Source organism: Cyprinus carpio, chromosome A2, assembly GCF_018340385.1.
Source record: "Cyprinus carpio isolate SPL01 chromosome A2, ASM1834038v1, whole genome shotgun sequence".
Taxonomy (NCBI): Eukaryota; Metazoa; Chordata; class Actinopteri; order Cypriniformes; family Cyprinidae; genus Cyprinus; species Cyprinus carpio.
The window spans coordinates 7,082,116-7,100,918 of NC_056573.1; the positions used below are offsets into that span (position 1 = coordinate 7,082,116).

General features: G+C 36.4%; 2 protein-coding genes across 4 annotated transcripts in view; one reads left to right on the forward strand and one right to left on the reverse strand.

Annotated features, from left to right (window-relative positions):
* LOC109053399 (ZZ-type zinc finger-containing protein 3-like) overlaps nucleotides 1-10,420 on the forward strand; it is a 44,658-nt gene extending 34,238 nt beyond the window's left edge. For both annotated transcript variants that reach the window (XM_042770857.1, XM_042770866.1), the window contains exons 10-12: nucleotides 2,453-2,587; nucleotides 4,892-4,992; nucleotides 8,863-10,420. In XM_042770857.1, coding sequence (XP_042626791.1) covers nucleotides 2,453-2,587; nucleotides 4,892-4,992; nucleotides 8,863-9,007 — 381 coding nt within the window. In that variant the 3' untranslated portion in view covers nucleotides 9,008-10,420. The remainder of the gene's footprint in view (nucleotides 1-2,452; nucleotides 2,588-4,891; nucleotides 4,993-8,862) is intronic.
* Nucleotides 10,421-12,319: 1,899 nt separating this feature from the next.
* Nucleotides 12,320-18,803, reverse strand: part of LOC109083817 (adenylate kinase isoenzyme 5) — a 101,458-nt gene continuing 94,974 nt past the window's right edge. For both annotated transcript variants that reach the window (XM_042770887.1, XM_042770879.1), the window contains exons 12-14: nucleotides 16,606-16,722; nucleotides 14,405-14,599; nucleotides 12,320-13,007 (exon numbers count right to left, since the gene is read on the reverse strand). In XM_042770887.1, coding sequence (XP_042626821.1) covers nucleotides 12,942-13,007; nucleotides 14,405-14,599; nucleotides 16,606-16,722 — 378 coding nt within the window. In that variant the 3' untranslated portion in view covers nucleotides 12,320-12,941. The remainder of the gene's footprint in view (nucleotides 13,008-14,404; nucleotides 14,600-16,605; nucleotides 16,723-18,803) is intronic.

Here is an 18,803-nt window from a genome sequence, read left to right on the forward strand (position 1 = left end):
ACTGACAAAAGCTGGTATTCCAGTACCGGGCAGAACAACCAATGTGTGCATGTACAGTAAAAAAGGTAAATTGGTCTCGTTTTTTGTACATGGTAATAATATAATATATATATTTAAAAATCTATATAACCATACACTATTTTTGAAAAGTCTTGGCGGTTGGTAAGATTTTATATATATACTTATTATATATATCTCTATATATATATATTAGATATATTATATTATATATAGATATATATATATATATACTATATATATATATATATTTATCTATCAGAAATACAGTACAAATAGTAATCATTGTGAAATTTTTTGTTTAAAAATATATTTTTCTGTTTTATAATGTATTTTCAAATGTAATTTATTCCTGAGATGCAAATCTGTATTTTTAGGATCATTACTTTCAGTCTTAGGTGTCATATCATCCTTCAAAAATCATTATAATATGCTGATTTGCCGCTCAAGTAAAATTGTCTTTTGTTATTGTCCAGTTGTGCAATATTTTTTTTGGTGGAACTTAAATATTTTATTGGAACCCATGATATATTTTATTTCAGGCTCTGTAGAAAGAATAGCATTTTTTTATATATATATATAAATATATATATATATATATAAAATGTAAATGTTTTTGCTGTCACTTTTAATCAATTTATTGAATTTGTGCTGAATCAACTTTTTTTTTTTTTTTTTTTTTTTTTTTTTTTTTTTTTTTAAATCACTTTTTTTTTTTTTTTTTTTTTTTTTTTTTTTTTTTAAATCACTGGCTGGTGATCCTGTCTTGATTTTTGTTTATTTAAAATGCTTAAATCAGTGCATATTTATTGACAGGACATGGTTGTTTGTAATTGCAGGCCCTCCAGTAAGCGACAGCACCACCTCAATAAGCACCTGTACAGGCCCTCTACGTTCCTCACCTCATACGAGCCGCCCGTCTATATGGATGACGAAGAACGCATTCACACTTTCTTCAACAGCTTCCAGGATAATGGAGCAGATGATTCGGTCAGTCCTGGGTTAAGATCTCACAGTCCAAGTCTAAATCTGAGAGCTCCCACTTCAGGGGGGCTGTTATTGATCGAGTCACTAATCATCAGAGAAATGTATATATGATTGAACCAGATCATATCAGATCATATTCAAGCAAACTGATTTAGAAGCTGAAAACGGAAAAATAAATACCTAAAAGCGATTGATGAAAAATTCTCACTTCCTCTAGAAAGCCGTTTTGTTTCATCATAGCAACTTCCATTCTTCCACTCTAGCAAACATTTGATGGCCTTTTCTCAAACAGGAAAATCCATTAAAGACTGCAAACTGGCATTTTTCTACAGTTGGGATTTGCTTGATGTTTGATCATTTGATAATGATGTGGCTGCCTTTTGACAGACACAGCTGCCAAAATCATTAGAGATGACTCGATGTTTGCGTCTCCTCAGCTGAACTGTGTGTTGAGCGACTGTGAACTGACTGCAGTGGCTTGACATTTTCTCTGCCTCTGATATGTAACCTTTACGCGCGACACCCGGTCAGCGGACCCTGCAGAGAACATAACCAGTCACGCGTTGCCAAGCATCAGTGAACCTTACATGCACCAAATTCAGAGTTACTTCAAATCATGACATCACAAGCCGTACGTAAAGGATGCGTATAAATTTTCGAAATTGAGCTTTTCCTGTCAATAATCTAAACCCATTTTAATTGTCATAATCACATTGCAATATTGTAGTGATCATACATAATACTGCGTGCAGTAATAAAATGTTTTAGACATTTTTTTTATTTAGAATGGATGCAATCAGTTGAAAAATTTATAATGTCACAAAAGGTTTTAATTTCAAATAAATACTGTTTTTGAACTTTCTATTCATCAAAGAATCCTGAAAAGAAATGTATCACGAGTTCTACAAAAATTACTTTGGTAATTGTCTGAAATATTTCTTGAGCAGCTAATCAACATATTAGAACGATTTCAGAAGGATCATGTGACACTGATGCTGAAAATTAAGCTTTCCCATCACAGGAAAATGTTACAATTTAAAATATTAAAATAGAAAACAGTTGCTTTAAATAGTAATAATATTTCACAATATTTCTTTTTACTGATTTTCATTAATTAAATGCATCCCTTGTGAGCAAAAAAGCAATTATAATCAAAACAAAAATAATCTTACGGACTCCAACATTTTTATTTATGTTGTGACAAGAAATAATGGGAGAACAGGGTCAGGAAATGTAGCCTCAGCCTACCCTAACAAAACAAACAAAAAAAACCATGGTTCATGAAGTATAATCTTCAAGACTCATTGCGGGTTAGATTTTAAAGATTAGATTTTGTGCTAAAAAATTCAAGACTATATAATAAGTATAAATAAGCCTGTTGTAGCAGTGACAGCTGATGAAAGTGAAGTGTGTTGTACTGTGTTCCGACCCTGCTGTGATGTTTCAGGATGAGGACGGGGTTCCAGTGGAACTGAGGCACCTGCCGGAGTATAAGGAGCTACTGGAGCTGAAGAAACTCAAGAAACAGAAACTACAGGAGATCCAGGCTGAGAGCGCTGTCACGCAGCATGTTGGCTATAAGGTACACACTTTTATCTGCCTATTTCCATTGTGATGTCTCATTGATTACAGAAAGTGTAAATTGGGTCATCATTTAATCCCCCTCGTGTTGTTCCAAACCTGTCTCACTGACTTTTATTGTGAGAAACACAGAGGATATTTTGAAAAATGCTGAAATTTCACTGAATGGACATAAACACTGAAACATTTTTCAAAATATCATGTTCCACAGAAATAAATCCTACAGATTTGGAAACAACATAAGGGTGAATAAATGATGACAAAAATGTCTTTTTTGAATGAACTATCCCTTTAACTTTAAGGCGAGGTCTAATGCTATTTCATGCATTCTGACTTCTTTACACTGTTAAAGAGTTGGATTCTCATGCTAAACATGGCCAAAGTAACACGAGTTGAACATAGGGGTGGGCGATATGGAAAAAATATCATATCACAATTTTATCACAATTTTATCATATCACAAAGTTTTGGCATTGCAGCCAAACTAATTTCCCTATTATAAAGACAAAGCCTTTCAAGGTAACAAAAAAAAGAATGGCAGATGTTTAGGCCAAAGAGGGTGAAGATAAAAATCTTTGTTCTTATTTTTAATAACAAAGATAAAAGAATGACAAAGATACACATTACAACTGCACATAATATACAAATAAAACAAACAGTTGTTTATTTTAATGTTTGTGAGGTGTATTTAGCAGGAGCATTCAAGAAATTAAATAAACAAATATAAAAATATATAGATTGATCCCTAAAGCAACTGTATTAAAGTTCTTCAGTCAAGAATAGTGAGTGATTTTTGTCTTTGCATTTGTTGTTGTTTTATTAACATTAAAGGAATAGTTCACCCTAAAATAAAAATTCTGTCAGCTGTCTGTCAATTCTGTCTAAGTGTTTTATTTTTATACCACCATTTACTCACTCAAAATTTGTTTTAAACCTGAATGAGTTTCTTTCTTCTGTTGAACATGTAAGCTATTCTGAGGAACGTGGAAACCAAACAGTTGCTGGTCCACAGTGACTTCCAGAGTATTTTTTTGCTACAATCAAATTCAATGTGGACCAGAATTTGTTTGGTTACCCACATTCTTCAAAATATCTTCTTTTGTGTTCAGCACAAGAAAGAAATTAATACAGGTTTGGGACAATGTGACAGTGAGTAAATAATGACAGAAATGAAATTTTAGGGTAAACTATCCCTAATGACAGTCGACTGCATGTTTAATAGGCCTACTGTCCCTTTAAGTCCTGCACTCATCTAATATACAGGCACCTATACATTTATTCTCAACCGTTTACTTTCATTTTAGACATAACCAACTGCATCCACATGCAAATAATGAGAGAGTAACTCCTGTGAGTGCATGCATGAATTCATGTGGCGTTGTACAGTATATGACGGAGGTGCCAGAACTGCAGCTGATAGAATGTGCCCTGTAGCACGATACTACGATATTTCTTCAAAAGCAGATCGTGGAGACATTTTTATCGTCCACGATAAAAATCGTCATATCGCACACCCCTAGTTGGACATATGATGGAGTATTTCTGTGCCAAATAGACTCCTTCAGGGTTCGTATAAGTTTTGGAAAGTATAAGAGCCCAGCGTTAAGGGAACAGTAGATGCAGTTTGTTTCTCCAGGGCAGCAATGGAGTTGTGCAAGTGTGTTTGTTTGTTCTCGGCATTTCGGTGATAAATGTTTTATAAACAGAAACAAAAACTTTACTGACTTAAATTTTATTTGTTTTATTTATGTCGATGTCACAGCTTGCACACGATCACTATGCAAAAGGTGTGTTCGACTTGAAGCAGCACTGTGCAGATCGATCGGTGTTTGACTTCAAAAAACCACTAGAGTGATTCGAAAGCATGCCGTCTGCTCTCCTCTATCGCTGTCACGGATCTTTAATGTCATACACTGATCGATCTATGCAGCGCTGCTTCAAGTCGAACACACCTAACAGCTTAGCGTGCTCGTGACTCTTTAGCTCCAGGAGAGAAGCGTAAAGCTGTATCTGTCTTTTATAAATCTGATAAAACTAACGATTTTTCAGTGTATTGCAAGGATGCAGAACTACTCTGTAAGTACTCAAGATTAACATGAGATTGGCAGAAACAGTGTTTGTTATGTCCCCTTTAAAACTGTGACTTATCTAGACATGTCACAACAAAGCGGCAAGTGATAAAAGCCGTCTCTTCCATGAAGAATGAGTACTTTAGGGCTCTTAAACAACTGTATAATATAATGTGGCTCTTTTTCATAATCAGCATTTTTTTCATTCTTCATGTTTCCATGTAATTCTCACTCAGTGTGACGTATGTGGCATGGAGCCCATCCAGGGTGTACGGTGGCATTGTCAGGACTGTCCACGGGACAACGCCATGGACTTCTGCAGTTCCTGCTCCAACTGGTGAGTGGAGCAAGTCTTTTCCCACTCATAATTACAACATTGTGGTATAAAGGTACAATTAACTCATAAATACCTTCTTTTTGACATGACTTTAGTGCACCATTTGAAACATGATTTCATTTAATGAAATCATAGCCCTTTGAGGTTTAATAATCACATTAGGCTGTATCACAATTCATGTTTTTCAAATCCCCAAAAATAAGCCGTTTGTTTTATTTAAGAAAAATGTCATGACCTTAAATATCATAAAAATTGATTTTTTTAAGACTTGGAGGTATTCCAGAAAGCAGGTTATTAGGGCTGTCAAAATGGCTGAAAAACTAAATTCAAATTTTGTAATTAAATATTTTCAAAATTCAAATTATATTCAAATTTAAAATGCATAATTTCAGCTAGGGTGAAGAAAAGCTTTAGGCATTTATTCAAAGCTATTCAAAGATAACATGACTATCTGTGAAAAAAAAGTGCATAATGTTTAAAATAATGTTTATAAACCAATTATAATCAAGTTGCTTAAACAACTATAAACAAAACAGCATCATGTATGTATGCATAGTTTAATACAAAGGATGGAAACCCAATCATACAGAGTAAATATTTCATTTAAAAACATGAGATGCAGTGGGATGGGGAAAAAACAGATATATGTTTTTTTCAAAGTTAAACTTGCATTAATTTTACATGGATTTCTAAACATGCAGCTCCTTTGTGCGAGATGCGAGTGCAACGGTTATAGATATCTGTCTAGAAAATGTGCCAAATATGCGTTCTGTGTGAACGGCTTGGTTTCAGTTTTGATGTAAACAAGATCGTCTCTGCATTGATGTTCTCTAATTCCGCAATATTTGAATGAACAACGCAGCAGCGCCGCATCTAGTGGCTTCAACTGGATAGGCTAACAGAAACATTATAATGCAACAACACTTATATCATCGCATCTCGTGTGCCACTGATAAGGCTGCCTTCTTAACGCACACCTAAAATTCGAATGCAACGTTTTAGCATTCGAATGTGGATTTTTATTTTTATTTTAAATTTTATTTTATTTTATTTTCATTTTTTTTGACAGCCCTACAGGTTATGTGTCACATCCAGGTATGTTTAAGGGTAAGCAAGCGTATAAACTCAGCCTTCGGTTTCAAGAACTGAGGTAACTTTTGGGTATGTAATGAGCCACAGCAACTTGCTCTCTGACCATAACATGCTCTGGAGTAGGTTATGTTCCAGGGTTAGTTTACTTCAGAGCTATCAGCGCATGCGTGGCCTATTGACGAGACTTTAGTGGGTGTGACAGATGGCGCACAAAATTATATATTATTACAACATGGTTATAATATACAGTTTTACAGTTTTTATATGTACTGTATATACAGTGCTGCTTGAAAGTGTGTGAACCCTTTAGAATTTTCTGTATTTCTGCATAAATATGACCCAAAACATAATTAGATTTTCACACAAATCCTGAAAGTAGACAAAGAGAATCCAATCAAACTAAGGAGGCAAAAATTTGTACTTTGTCATTTATTTATTGTGAAAAACGATCCAGTGTTTAATATTTGTGAGTGGCAAAATAATGTGCATCTTTACTTTCAGTATCTGGTGTGACCCCCTTTTGCAGCAATAACTGCAAGTAACATTTCTTGTAAACATTAGCTTTGTCCTCCTTTAACCATTCTTTGGTAGAACCACTTGTGTGCTTGGGGTCGTTGTCTTGCTGCATGACCCACTTTCTTTTGAGATTTAGTTCTCAGACAGATGTCCTGGCATTTTACTTCAGAATTTGCTGGTATAATTTAGAATTCATTGTTCTATCGATGATGGCAAACCATCCTGGACCAGATGCAGCAAAGCAGGCCCAAACCAAGATACAGGGTTCGTACGGGTGCTTGAAATCCTTGAAAATGCTTGAATTTTAATGCAGTGTTTTCAAGGTTTGAAAAATGCTTGGATTTGGATTAAGTGCTTGAAAACGCAGTTGCATTGGTTTCATAATAATTTGCTTTCTTACTGATTAGTTTATATATATATTGTCTACACCGCAAAATAAACGATTAAAGTAAAAATGAATGAAAAGTGTTTATTGTGGCATACGTTTAAGGTCTGCTCACAATGCATACAAATTTCTGCTCACAAATTTCTTTATGCAGGGTTTTTTTTGTTGTTGTTAGGGTTAGGTTATTAACAGGCATTATAACAAATCACACACGGTGTTGAGCACAGATTAGTCACCACTGAGGAAAAATCCCCAGAACGCTACAGTTGTGTTCAGATCATGCGCTCACTGAATGTATTCTGTACTCGCTTGAATATTGTCATCAAAAACAGCAGAAATGATGTAAACAAGAAATTTATTTTGCGGTGTAGACAGCGAGGTTCAGTGAAATCATCAGTCGTTAATCAGGAATGTTCGTTGCTTGTTTTCTGTATGTTTTAATCCCAAATTAAATAATCATCTTTTTTTCATGCTACTAAAATTACCAATTTGAAGAATGTAATGAATATGACGTGTCGTTTCCCCCACACAAAAACATGATAGACATTAATCGTCATTGTCACTTCAAATTTAAGGACGTTCAAACATAAGGACATTCAATCATACAAACTGTTTTGTACCGTTCCAAATGCACTACATGCTGCCAATTTGCAGATTTTGTTTAGAACAATCCAAAATCGCTAATGTGGCTTTAAAAATCCAAACAATTTACAAAGTAAGGTGTGTGTTTGTGTGTGTTTTAAATTAAAGTAATCATTTATACTTTTGTGTGTGGGTGTGTTTTAATTTAAGACAAAAACTTATAGCTACTTTTGACTAATCCATTTTCTTAAAAATATTTTAAACTTTAATGGCTGAAATGTGAGGTTTATCACTATAGAAAACTTTAGTTATTTATAAAGAACCTGTTTTTGAACTGTAAATTGTTTATTACAGTCATTTTATTGTACCAGTCATGTTACCATATACATTGCCCTACCCTGCTCATACAGTATTCATTTTATTTGTGCAGGTATTAAAAAGCCTTAAATTTTATTTTGAAAATACTGCAGATACCCTGTAAATTCTTTATTTTATTTTTTTAATTTGATGATTTTTATATAATAAAAATACAGTATCATATGTCTTAATCTTTTTTGTCTCATTAATGTATTTTTCTCAGTTATTAAAGATTAAAGATGAAATAAAAAGTTTGAAAAATGATTGCAAAACCACCAATTAGGTGGCGATATGCACTTGGAATGTAAATAGCAATTGAACAAACAAAGAAAAAAAGAAGCAGTATGGCGCTATTTTTCTTGGCATCTATTTCCATAGTAACTCGTCAATTCGTCGCTTTGTGGAGAACGACTTGTGTGTTAACCGAGACTGAACTTACTCCCGGATGTATTTTTGGAATCAGCATACATCAAGCAAGCAAGGTTTGGGTTAATCAACCGAGAGTTCAGGGTATATGTGTTGTTAAGTTAACTTTGCTTTCTGGAATACACCCCTGCTGGGACTTGATTCATGCACATGCTCCTAAGTACATTTTTCAGTTCGCCCACATCTATTTTTAGTCAAAAATGTAAGTGATTTATTTTTTTTTTCTTTCTTCTTATCTCTGTATCTTATGAATGTGGGTGGATCTTGGGCTTTGTTGTAAATAGTTATAAATCTAAATTGTTTAAGAAATAAAGAATCAAAAAAAAAAAAAAAAAAAAAAAAAACATGTAAGTGAAATGCTCACACTGTTGAACCTTGCATAAATGAAGTCTGATGTGCATAAATCAGTTTGTCTACAGTTTGTTTTAAATTGAAACATAATAAAGCGCATGTATGGTCAGTTGACACAGCAGTCTCATCCTAACTAATCACCTTTCTGTTTGCCCCTTCAGTTTTTTCAAAACGGAGACCCACAAGCCCACACACAGACTGGAGCCGGTCTGCCAGGCCGAAACCTTCCTGGACAAAGACTACTGCTTACCGCAGAGCACAGGCTACAACTACCTGGACCCCAACTACTTCCCTGCCAACAGATGACAGGGACGAGCTCCGGCGCTAGTATCCAGGGCTGGGCCACAGCCCCCAGGGCATTCTGTGCATGGCTCCATCATCCAAGTCAAAGAAATGCTTACTTTTGGGCGAGAGGGTACCGCAGATGGTCCGCACCTCGCCCCGACCTGCTGCTGGAGGGGGGTGGGGTCGGGGAGGGTTTCGGGGGGAGGGAGGGGGCAACACCCTGCTGCGGTTGTCAAACCTTACCAGGTCTCGTCAAGTAACACTATCTCAAATCAAAAGAAACGAGAGGAAAGAATGAACAAAAGAAAAGGCACACCGACATTCCCAATCCCTGGACATTTAGAAGGCAACACGACGCCTCCCTTTGTTCCGTTGTTTGAGTGACGGGCGTCAGTGACGCACCTCTCAGAGGAGTGCGCGGCTCTGGATTCACCGGCGGGAGTGGGGTTGGGCTCGCGTTAAAGTGCAAAATGTCGTCTGTAGTTGAATTATTTATAAATGAGGCTTAGTGTGTGAGCTCTTTTCGTGAGGCGGGAGTGAAAGGAAAGGAATTTGGTGCTGAGACTGTCGTCTTTGATTCATACCAGGTTTTTAACCAATCGAGGAGGTTCGCTCACACTCCAACGTTCTAAACGGGTTCAAAACTAATCCCGGCTGACAGACCCCATACGTGTCTCTTGCCATGGACTACCATTTTCACTAGAAGCTGCTCTTTGTTTCCTCTTACGACCGCTACATGATGTTGTCACTTTATTTACGTTCATTTCTTGTTTTTTAAATTATGCCAAATTAAAAAAAGCCACTCCACTTAACCCAATAGGTTCTCAAACCTCGAAGCACTACAGCACGGAGAAGACCAGCTGAGATCCTGAAGGCGTTATAGCACTCTCTGCACTCGTGGAGAGTTTTCTTTTCTTTTCTCAATGTGTACTGTTGTTGATCATGTGGAGTATTCAAATATATGGTGAAAGTAGCCAGTGGTAGTTGCCGTGTGCCATTTTTTTTCTTTCCTGTCCAGTTGATTCAAACCTGGCCACTTGTTTTAGAAGAAGAAAATAAAGAACTTGTGGCACGTTTACCCTCTGTGAAAAACTGCCCAACTATCATCATGCCTTTAGATCCCTCTAATTTTTGCAGTATCCTCACGGCCCATGAAAAGATTGTATTTTTATTAATCTATTTAAAAGCTGAAGAATAACAAGAAATCGAGTTGGTGGTAGTCGTCGCTAGTGCGCCACACTCCCACGTTATTTTATACACATGCATTTTGTTGTGCTTTGAGTAGACCATTTTGTATTGGGTTCTGTTCTGTTCACCTCCCCTCCCTTGACCTGCTTCAATATCTGTGTATAACAGTCTGTTCTTAAATAATGTACAAAAAAAAGTGTTAGAGGAGTACTGTGGAAATAAAAGTATGTGAAAAGTCTTTCTACACCACATGACTTGGGTATTATGATTTGTCTTTCTGGTTCACCTCACCAGTTTTTTAAGCTAACATGTTCGATTTAAGGAAAGACTAATAAGGTTTGTTAGTGACCGTTATTTTTAGGGTTGAGATTCTGTCACAGTTCAGCCACCAGAGGGTGGTACATTGTCCTTGTATTACATGGTTATTAAGTTGTACCTAATGAATGTATATTAGAAAATTAAAACTCTCTTCACTGCTCTCTGATAGTGATCGACTCATCTTAGAAAGCAGGATGGCCGATATAGATGGTATCACACTAATAAAAAGCTGCATGCTAATTTTAAAGGTTTTGCACATTAAAGGGGTAATATGACGTTTCTAAAAAGAACATTTTGTGTATTTGGTGTAATGCAATGTTTATGTGGTTTCAGGTTCAAAAAACAAACACTATTTTCCACATACTGTACCGCCTTTCTGAAACGCGCCGATTTTTACAAAGCTCATCATTCTGAAAAGCAAGGTGTGCTCTTATTGGCTAGCTATCCAGTGCTTTGTGATTGGCCGATTGCCTCAAGCATGTGACGGAAGTGTTACGCCGCTTTCCATACTGTGATTCGTGTCCCGACGCGATGAGACAAAACATTTAAAACCCATTACAAACTAGGCATTTGTTGCATCCAGTGAGGACATAATTACTGATTATAATGACTTGTCCTGTCTTTTTACGTTGCATATCGCCCCGCTTAAACATAAAACCATGTTTGTATTTGTAATCAGAAACGACAAATAACAAGCGCTACTCTACACTGCTCAAAACTCAGTAGTCAGTGGCAAATTCTTTAAATATGAAAACGTACTTACAGGCTATGAGTCAGAAGCGCCGGACTGTCCATGCAAAGTCCGGAATTGCCCCACTTTATAAAAACAGCCTTTGTGCACAGCCTTCCCAGATTCAGGAAACAGTCCTCCATAAAATGCGCTGCACACATCTGAATATTTGGGTTGAACTGTTCTAGAACAATACAACCACTGATTTCTAGTTGTGTCCTCTTTTGGAAGATCAAACAACATAGTTTCACTTTCACATGACATACTATTAAAGGAAGAGTTCACCCAAAAATGAAAATTAGCTGAAAATGTACGGCCCCGGGCTGTCTGAGATGTTGATGAGTTTGTTTCTTCATCAAAACAGATTTGGAGAAATTTAGCATTACATCACTTGCTCACCAATAGCTCTTCTGCAGTGAATGGGTGCCGTCAGAATGAGAGTCCAAACAGCTGATAAAAGCCACAGTAATCCACAAGTAATTCACACAACTCCAGTCCATCACTTAATATCTTATGAAAAGATGCATGTTTGTAATGAACAAATCCATTTTAAGGCATCACTTCTGGCTAAAATCAAGTCCATAACATTTCCTCCACTGAAAAAGTTCACCCCCTGTTGTCCTCTCAAATCAAAAACTTTTTTTGCTTGTAAATGGCGCTTGATCTGTATATATTTCTCTCTATATTTCTTATTTAGACAATACAACTTTTTCACTTGAGAAAATAGTATTATGGATAGGAGTCATATTTTAGTAACAGTCTGAGGTTAATATCTTAATGATGGCCTTATTACAAACACAGCTTTTTCACTTCGCAAGGTATTAGTTGATGAACTGGAGTTGTGTGGATTACTGTGATGTTTTTATCAGCTCTCAGTCTGACGGCACCCATTCACTGCAGACGACTCGTTGGTGAGCAAGTAATAATGCTAAATTTCTCCAAATCTGTTGCAGTGAAGAAACAATCTCATCTTTGATGGCCCAAGGGTAAGTTAATTTTTAAGCACATTCTCTTTTTCAGGTGAACCATTCCTTTAACCACAACAAAAACATTATATCTTATAGCTACTGTTTTTAAAGAAAAAGTGAATAAAACCATTAAACATATGAAATGTCTTTATTTCACTCTGTTTGATAAGGAAGAATACAGTTATCAGACCTCATTGTGAAAATCATCCACTCATTGCACTCGTGAAAGCCAGACTGTGAAATTCAATACGTTTCTCTCTACAGCTCCATTTATTTCTGCTTCAACTATACAATAAATCACTATTCTGGCATGCTTAGCGTGATATAAAGCATGAAGTTAAAATATAAAAAGGCTCTCCAGTGGCCAGTCTGTCATGCTTATCAGTTTTGCTGATTTCAGTGCTCAAGGATACTGACTGAACGACAGTCCAAAAACAACAAAAATGGCACTAGACTGTCGTAAATAACCCTGTCTTTATTTTATGAAGCTGAAAGCTAGCGTAAGCATATAGGTTCAATACCAAGAGATAAACACTTGATTTATTAAGCTGGTATTTACAGTGAACAACGATGGGGTGGAATGAACGGGTGCCAGTTGCTGGTTGGTAGTTTTCCAAGTGAATATGCCATACAGAAGCTGTAATCGCAGGTGTGTGTATGTGATGAACTGTGGTGTGTAACACGAGTCAGTCTGCAGTGCAGCTATAGGTGATGGTTCTGTCCTCCAGGGGGCAGTGCGAGTCCAAGCTCTCTAGCAGGAGTCCAAGACGAGGCAGATCTGCTCAAAGACATCTTCTGGGGGCTGCTCGGCGTCAATCTACATACACGCACACATAACACAGATGTTAGAAATCATAGGCTGAAAAGTAGGGCATCAACCCACAGAAGAACTGTCATACAGCGCTTAAGCGCTAATAAATCCAACAAACACACAGCTGCTATGAATATGTTTATCTTTTAACATATATAGAGACAGTTTAAACTCTGTCTGCTTTATGTTGTCATCACCATCACTCGATCGATATGAATATAGTGTAACAATTCCATTCTGTTCTGATGTTTTTAGTGTTTTCCAACTAATAAAGAGGACAATTACAAATGCTCTAAGACTAAACCATTAACAGTATTGAATTTTCCTTTGCTCTCTCTCTCTCTCTCTCTCTCTCTCTCTCTCTCTCTCTCTCTCTCTCTCTCTCTCTCTCTCTCTCTCTATATATATATATATAAATAAATGGCAAGCAATTATTTTGTATTACACTCACGCACTAACAAAAAGCAGCTGCCTCGATTTTGAGCTATAAATATCATTTTATAGATGTTGGGGTGGATTTACATTTGCGTGTCTGTTTGAATAAAGTGATTTAAATGATTATTATCTTTAAATGATTTAGTGGGTGAACTGCTCAAAGAGCAATATCTACCAAATGAAATATTTTAGAGCACAACTAGAAAAAAATATGTTTAATAGCAGAAGTCTTGTATGCCTTTTAAGATTATAATGTGCCCAAAAATGTTTCCAGGTTTGCAAATCACTATAAAATCCACACACTAAAATGTACTACCATGTTTTTTGTACATGTACCACAGCAGTACCAATGTATTCTTTGAAGCATCTTTGTGAACCATGGTAACGATTCAGTACAAATGCAGATTCTGTCATTTATTCACCGTCATGTCATTCCAAACCAGTCTTTTTTCTGCAGGACAAGATATTTTAGTGAATGTTGGTAACCAAATATTTTTGGTGAGCATTTGAATTGACCAAAAAAAGGAGACATTTCTGAAAATATATTTTATGTTCCACAGAAGAAAGTAAGCCATTTGGAACATTAGGGTGTGTAAATGACAGAATTTGCATTTTTGGTTGAACTATCCCTTTAAAAGACTGCTTCCCTTCCACAGAGATCAGAGGATGTTTTTGCTAATAAATCAGATGTACTCCAGCTAGTGAAAATGTCCTGACATGACAAACCCAAATTTAGTTAATATGGATGCCTTTTGTGTAGTCAAAATAAGTCATATATTTGAAGGATTTATTTTGAGGATGGATGTCAACAACAGACTCAAATCATTAATAAGCTACTCTGAGCTAATCCTAAAATGTTCTCCTGAGCTTGAGGTCAGTGTAACCAGTCAAAATGTTCCATTCAATGGCCAAATTACACTGAAACATCACTGCTCGGACTAATTGTAGCTTGACTTATCCATACCAACCTTGTGCAGAACTTCTCTGTGTTCGTAGTGACTGACCAGGGGATTGACCAGGCTGCAGAATCCGTCCACCCTACTGCGAGTGTCTCTGTCTCGGGCTTCTTTAGTGTGCAGGCTGCAGGTGGCCCTCTGCTGCAGCCGTCGACTCATGATGTCTGCGGAACATTCCAGGAACAGAACTATGTCGGGCTGCGCCATCTATAACACAAACATATATTTCAAGAAAGGGAACGAAAGGGAACAAACACTGAGTGCCAGCCTATTTTTTTGTTTTTTGAGATGCAGGCAGTGGTGTCTATCGTGAGCATTTCAAAATATATTGTGCTGGTGTCCAATTTAGTGCTTTAATCCCATAAATACATATAACTATATTTACTATATAGGATTTCAAACATTGTTTGGTTGTTTTCATTGTGTCTTCTTTTTTGGTTTAAAGGCTTAGTTCACCCAAGTATGAAAATTTACCCGCACCCTGTCATTTTGACTTTTGTACAATTTATTATTATTATTATTTATTTATTTATTTTTATTTTTTTTTGGAGGGGGGATGGGGGTTATTGGGACTTAAAGACATTTATAAAGACATTGCAAAAATAAAAAACATTCAATATGTCTGGTTTGTATTGCGATAATGAACGTAAGCAAACGGATCCCGCATTCTTTGATGTGTACGATGTTAGAATATTGCTAACCATATTCTTTTGTAGTTTGCGCCCCAAATGTGACCCTGGATCACAAAACCAATCATAAGTCACATGGGTATATTTGTAGCAATAGCCAACAATACATTGTATGGGTCAATTATCATCATTTTTTCATTTGGACAACCTTAAAAGGTTATTTTCTCAATATTTAGATTTTCTGCACCCTCAGATTCCAGATTTTTAAATAGCTGTATTTTAGCAAATATTGTCCCATCCTAACAAACCATACATCAATGGAAAGGTTATTTATTCAGCTTGTATAAATCTCGATTACAAAAAATTGACCCTTATAACTGGTTTTGTGGTCCAGGGTCACAAATGAGAAACACTGGTTTAATATGATCAATTTAATTTAGACTTTTACTCACATTTACACTACCTGGCCAAATAAATACAAAAAGAAAAGTTGACGTCAAGATTTAAATAAGTAAATATGTAAGATATTATGATTTAATCATTATAGCAGTGATTTCTTGCATGATGTATGTTTGGCAACAAATACTTTTATCACTAACTTATGCAGTGCATAGCTATTTATTTTTTAAACAACGTCAGAAGACATACCCATATCCATATTCCAGGATGACAATACCAAGATTCACCAGGCTCAATTTGAGAAAGACTGGCCCGATCTTAACCCCACTGAAAGTCTTTGGGATCTGCTGAAGGAAACTTTACACTGCCTGCCCAGAAAAAAAAGTTGCACACTGCAATATTTTGTTGGACTGCCTTTAGCTTTGATTATATTGTGCATTTGTTGTGGAATCATGCAACATCAAAGCATTATTTCCATCTAGAGTTGCACAAATCTTTGGCTGAGATCTTGTATTGACAATGGGAGAGTTGAACCACTCTGTAAAGTCGACTCCAGCACATCCTCAAGATTTTCAATAGGGTTAAGGACTCTATGGTGGCCAATTCATACATGAAAATGATTCCTCATTCTCACTGAATCACTATTTCACAAATGAAACCTGATGAATCTTGGTATTGCCATCCTGGAATTTACACATGGGTACATTTTCCAACATTGTTGGAAGAAACATGTTAATCACTGCAATAATGATCCAAACTTAAACTCTTCAGTATTTGCTTATTTAAATCTAGTGAAAAATATTTAAATAAAAAACAATCATTCACACACCACATTTAAAAATACTCATATGCAAATGACATTTGAGAGCTGCAGTGGAGGGAAGATTTTCAGCAAATTACAACATATTTTCCACCTGTATCTCAAAGAATGCCATCACATTGCTTTTGAAGACCTGAAATCTGTATTGTGGGCATAAACACTCTTGAAAATGGCTCCTTTTGTGTTTTTACAAAACAAAGAATCATATAGCTTTGAAACAACATGAGGATGAGTAAAAATGTCCTACTCCCTAATACTTCTGCCCATAACTTCCCAGCGTATTTCAACAGCAGTGCTACAGTGTTTGTCATTGGGGACTGCAGTCTCAGTCCTTGTGATTTAGTCTTTTCCTGAAAAGCACTGACCTTGGCTTCATACTCTTGTGCCTGCTTCACATTCTTTGGGAAGCCAGTGACCAGGAAGCCCTTCCCCTGACGCACAGTAGAAGTCATAGCCTCGCACAATAGATCCAGCAGTGTGTCCTTTAACACACACAGAAGAGAAAAAAAAACAGATAAACACTCACATACAGATTCATTAGAACACAGACACAAACACGCACATTAGATTAGAAGTGAGAAGTCTGATGTCTGGGACAACTAAAAGTAGTTCACAGCAAATGTTAATGACAGTCATGTTGCTAGGCAACACCACTGTAACATAAATCATCTGATTAAGTCTGAATCTCTCTCAGCCACATGCCAAACCTTAGGAAATAAACACAACAACAAGAGCCTAAGTTAGTGGCTGGAGGGCCTTTCTGCCTATTTTAGATTCATTCCTAATCAAACACACCTGTTCGTAATTTTTACAATAACCCTGAGGATTTCAGTTAGATTATTTAAGTGTCTTTGATTAGAGATGGAGCTAAACACTGCAGGTCATTTCCTTATCCCACCCCTTATTTCTCCCTATCACTTCTTGTTCTTTGTTAAAAACTGTTATACATGCATAACTCAGTCATGTAACTCTTCTGAGTAGCCGATGCCGGTGTCCTGACATTTCATCCTACCCGACACTGCATGTGCACATCAATATTGCGTCAATTTTCTCACGCTGAACAACACATAATTACTGTATTTGCATTACTGTAAGGGTAGGTTTAGGGTTGTGGTAGGTGTAAGCATTAATAAAGCATAATCTAATGGATAGCATTCTTTGTTGTCGCATAGTGCTACCTGCTGTTTCAATGGGAGGTAGCAAAATCTGACAGGGTAGCACAATTCGTCAGAACACTGGTTCGATTCTTCTAAAGTTGCAGCATAGCCAAATTATCTCTCTTTCCTATCTATTTCTGTCCTGACCTGGTCCAGCTAAGTACTGCACACCATGAGAATTTTCTTTAACCCTCCTCTTCCCCAGCACCACCTGTCTAGATCTATAACAGATTATAATGGGTTCTCCTTACTTTACCTTGCAGCAGCAACATCAGCATGTATCCTTATCCCTATAATTCTGAGTATATTTTAGCAGTAAATTTGGCTTATGCCAGCAGCAGTGTTGCAGCACTAGTCTGTCAAAATCAATCCTACAGTACTTACCCTTCATTTTTAATCAATAAAATGCTGTAAATTCTATTTCGAGAAGTGTCATGACTTAAAGGGATTTTGTCTGAAGTACCTAGATTAAGGTGCACTGACCAGTGTTCCAATGTTGATGGTTGGAGGACAACTGATTCAGGAATTGCAGCAGTTTATCTAAGTTGTGAGCATAGTGGTCATTGATGGAGGGACAGAGGCAGAGTATGGAGCTACTCCCTTTAATATCAAGGCTACTCCCTTTAATACCACCTCTTCCCACAGTTTTTGTTGATCTTAGAATTGAACATTCTACATCATTGTCTTGAGGGTTTCAAACGTCAGTGAGCTTTGCTTGTGAACAACCCAGAATCTGAACCCTTCAGAGCAAAGCCTGCTGCCAAAATAATGTCCAGGACCTCTAAACAATAATCTTAATCAAACAGAATGGTCCTGACTAAAATATATTTGTTTTTGTTGTCATGACAACTTTAACTGTAATAATGGCTCACACACAAAAAAAAGGATTTTTCCAGATATGCTCTTAAAAGTTGACAAAATGAACTTTTAACGGATAAACACTTTTCAGTTTTACAGTTTTTCTCTTCTGGGAAAATGGACCAAAAATAAAATGTAATTTTTCCATCGCTCACTGGTCCACAGTCCTGCTCCACAACTGTATATAGCTATCTGACTGGATGTTATCGTTGTTGTTATCCTCTCTTTCAGTGCTGACAGATAGTTATTCTCCTTTGGGAAATGGACAAAAAAAATGTATCGCTTTTTTTTTTTTTTTTTTGCGGGGCATATATACATTTTGTCTAATGCTTTCTAGCTTAAACTGTCTGCTTTCACAAAATTATAATTACCACCTGCCTCTAACTAGCACCAGTGAGTTGAAAATTGGGGTTTGCCTGTCTGTTTTTTGTGCTATATTTCTACTGTCTTTGACTGTGCTCATACTTTATTTATTTTTCCAAAAGCCTATTGTTTGAGAAGTACATGTCTGGAATTGATTATTTTTGTGTCTTCATTGTACAAGCTAT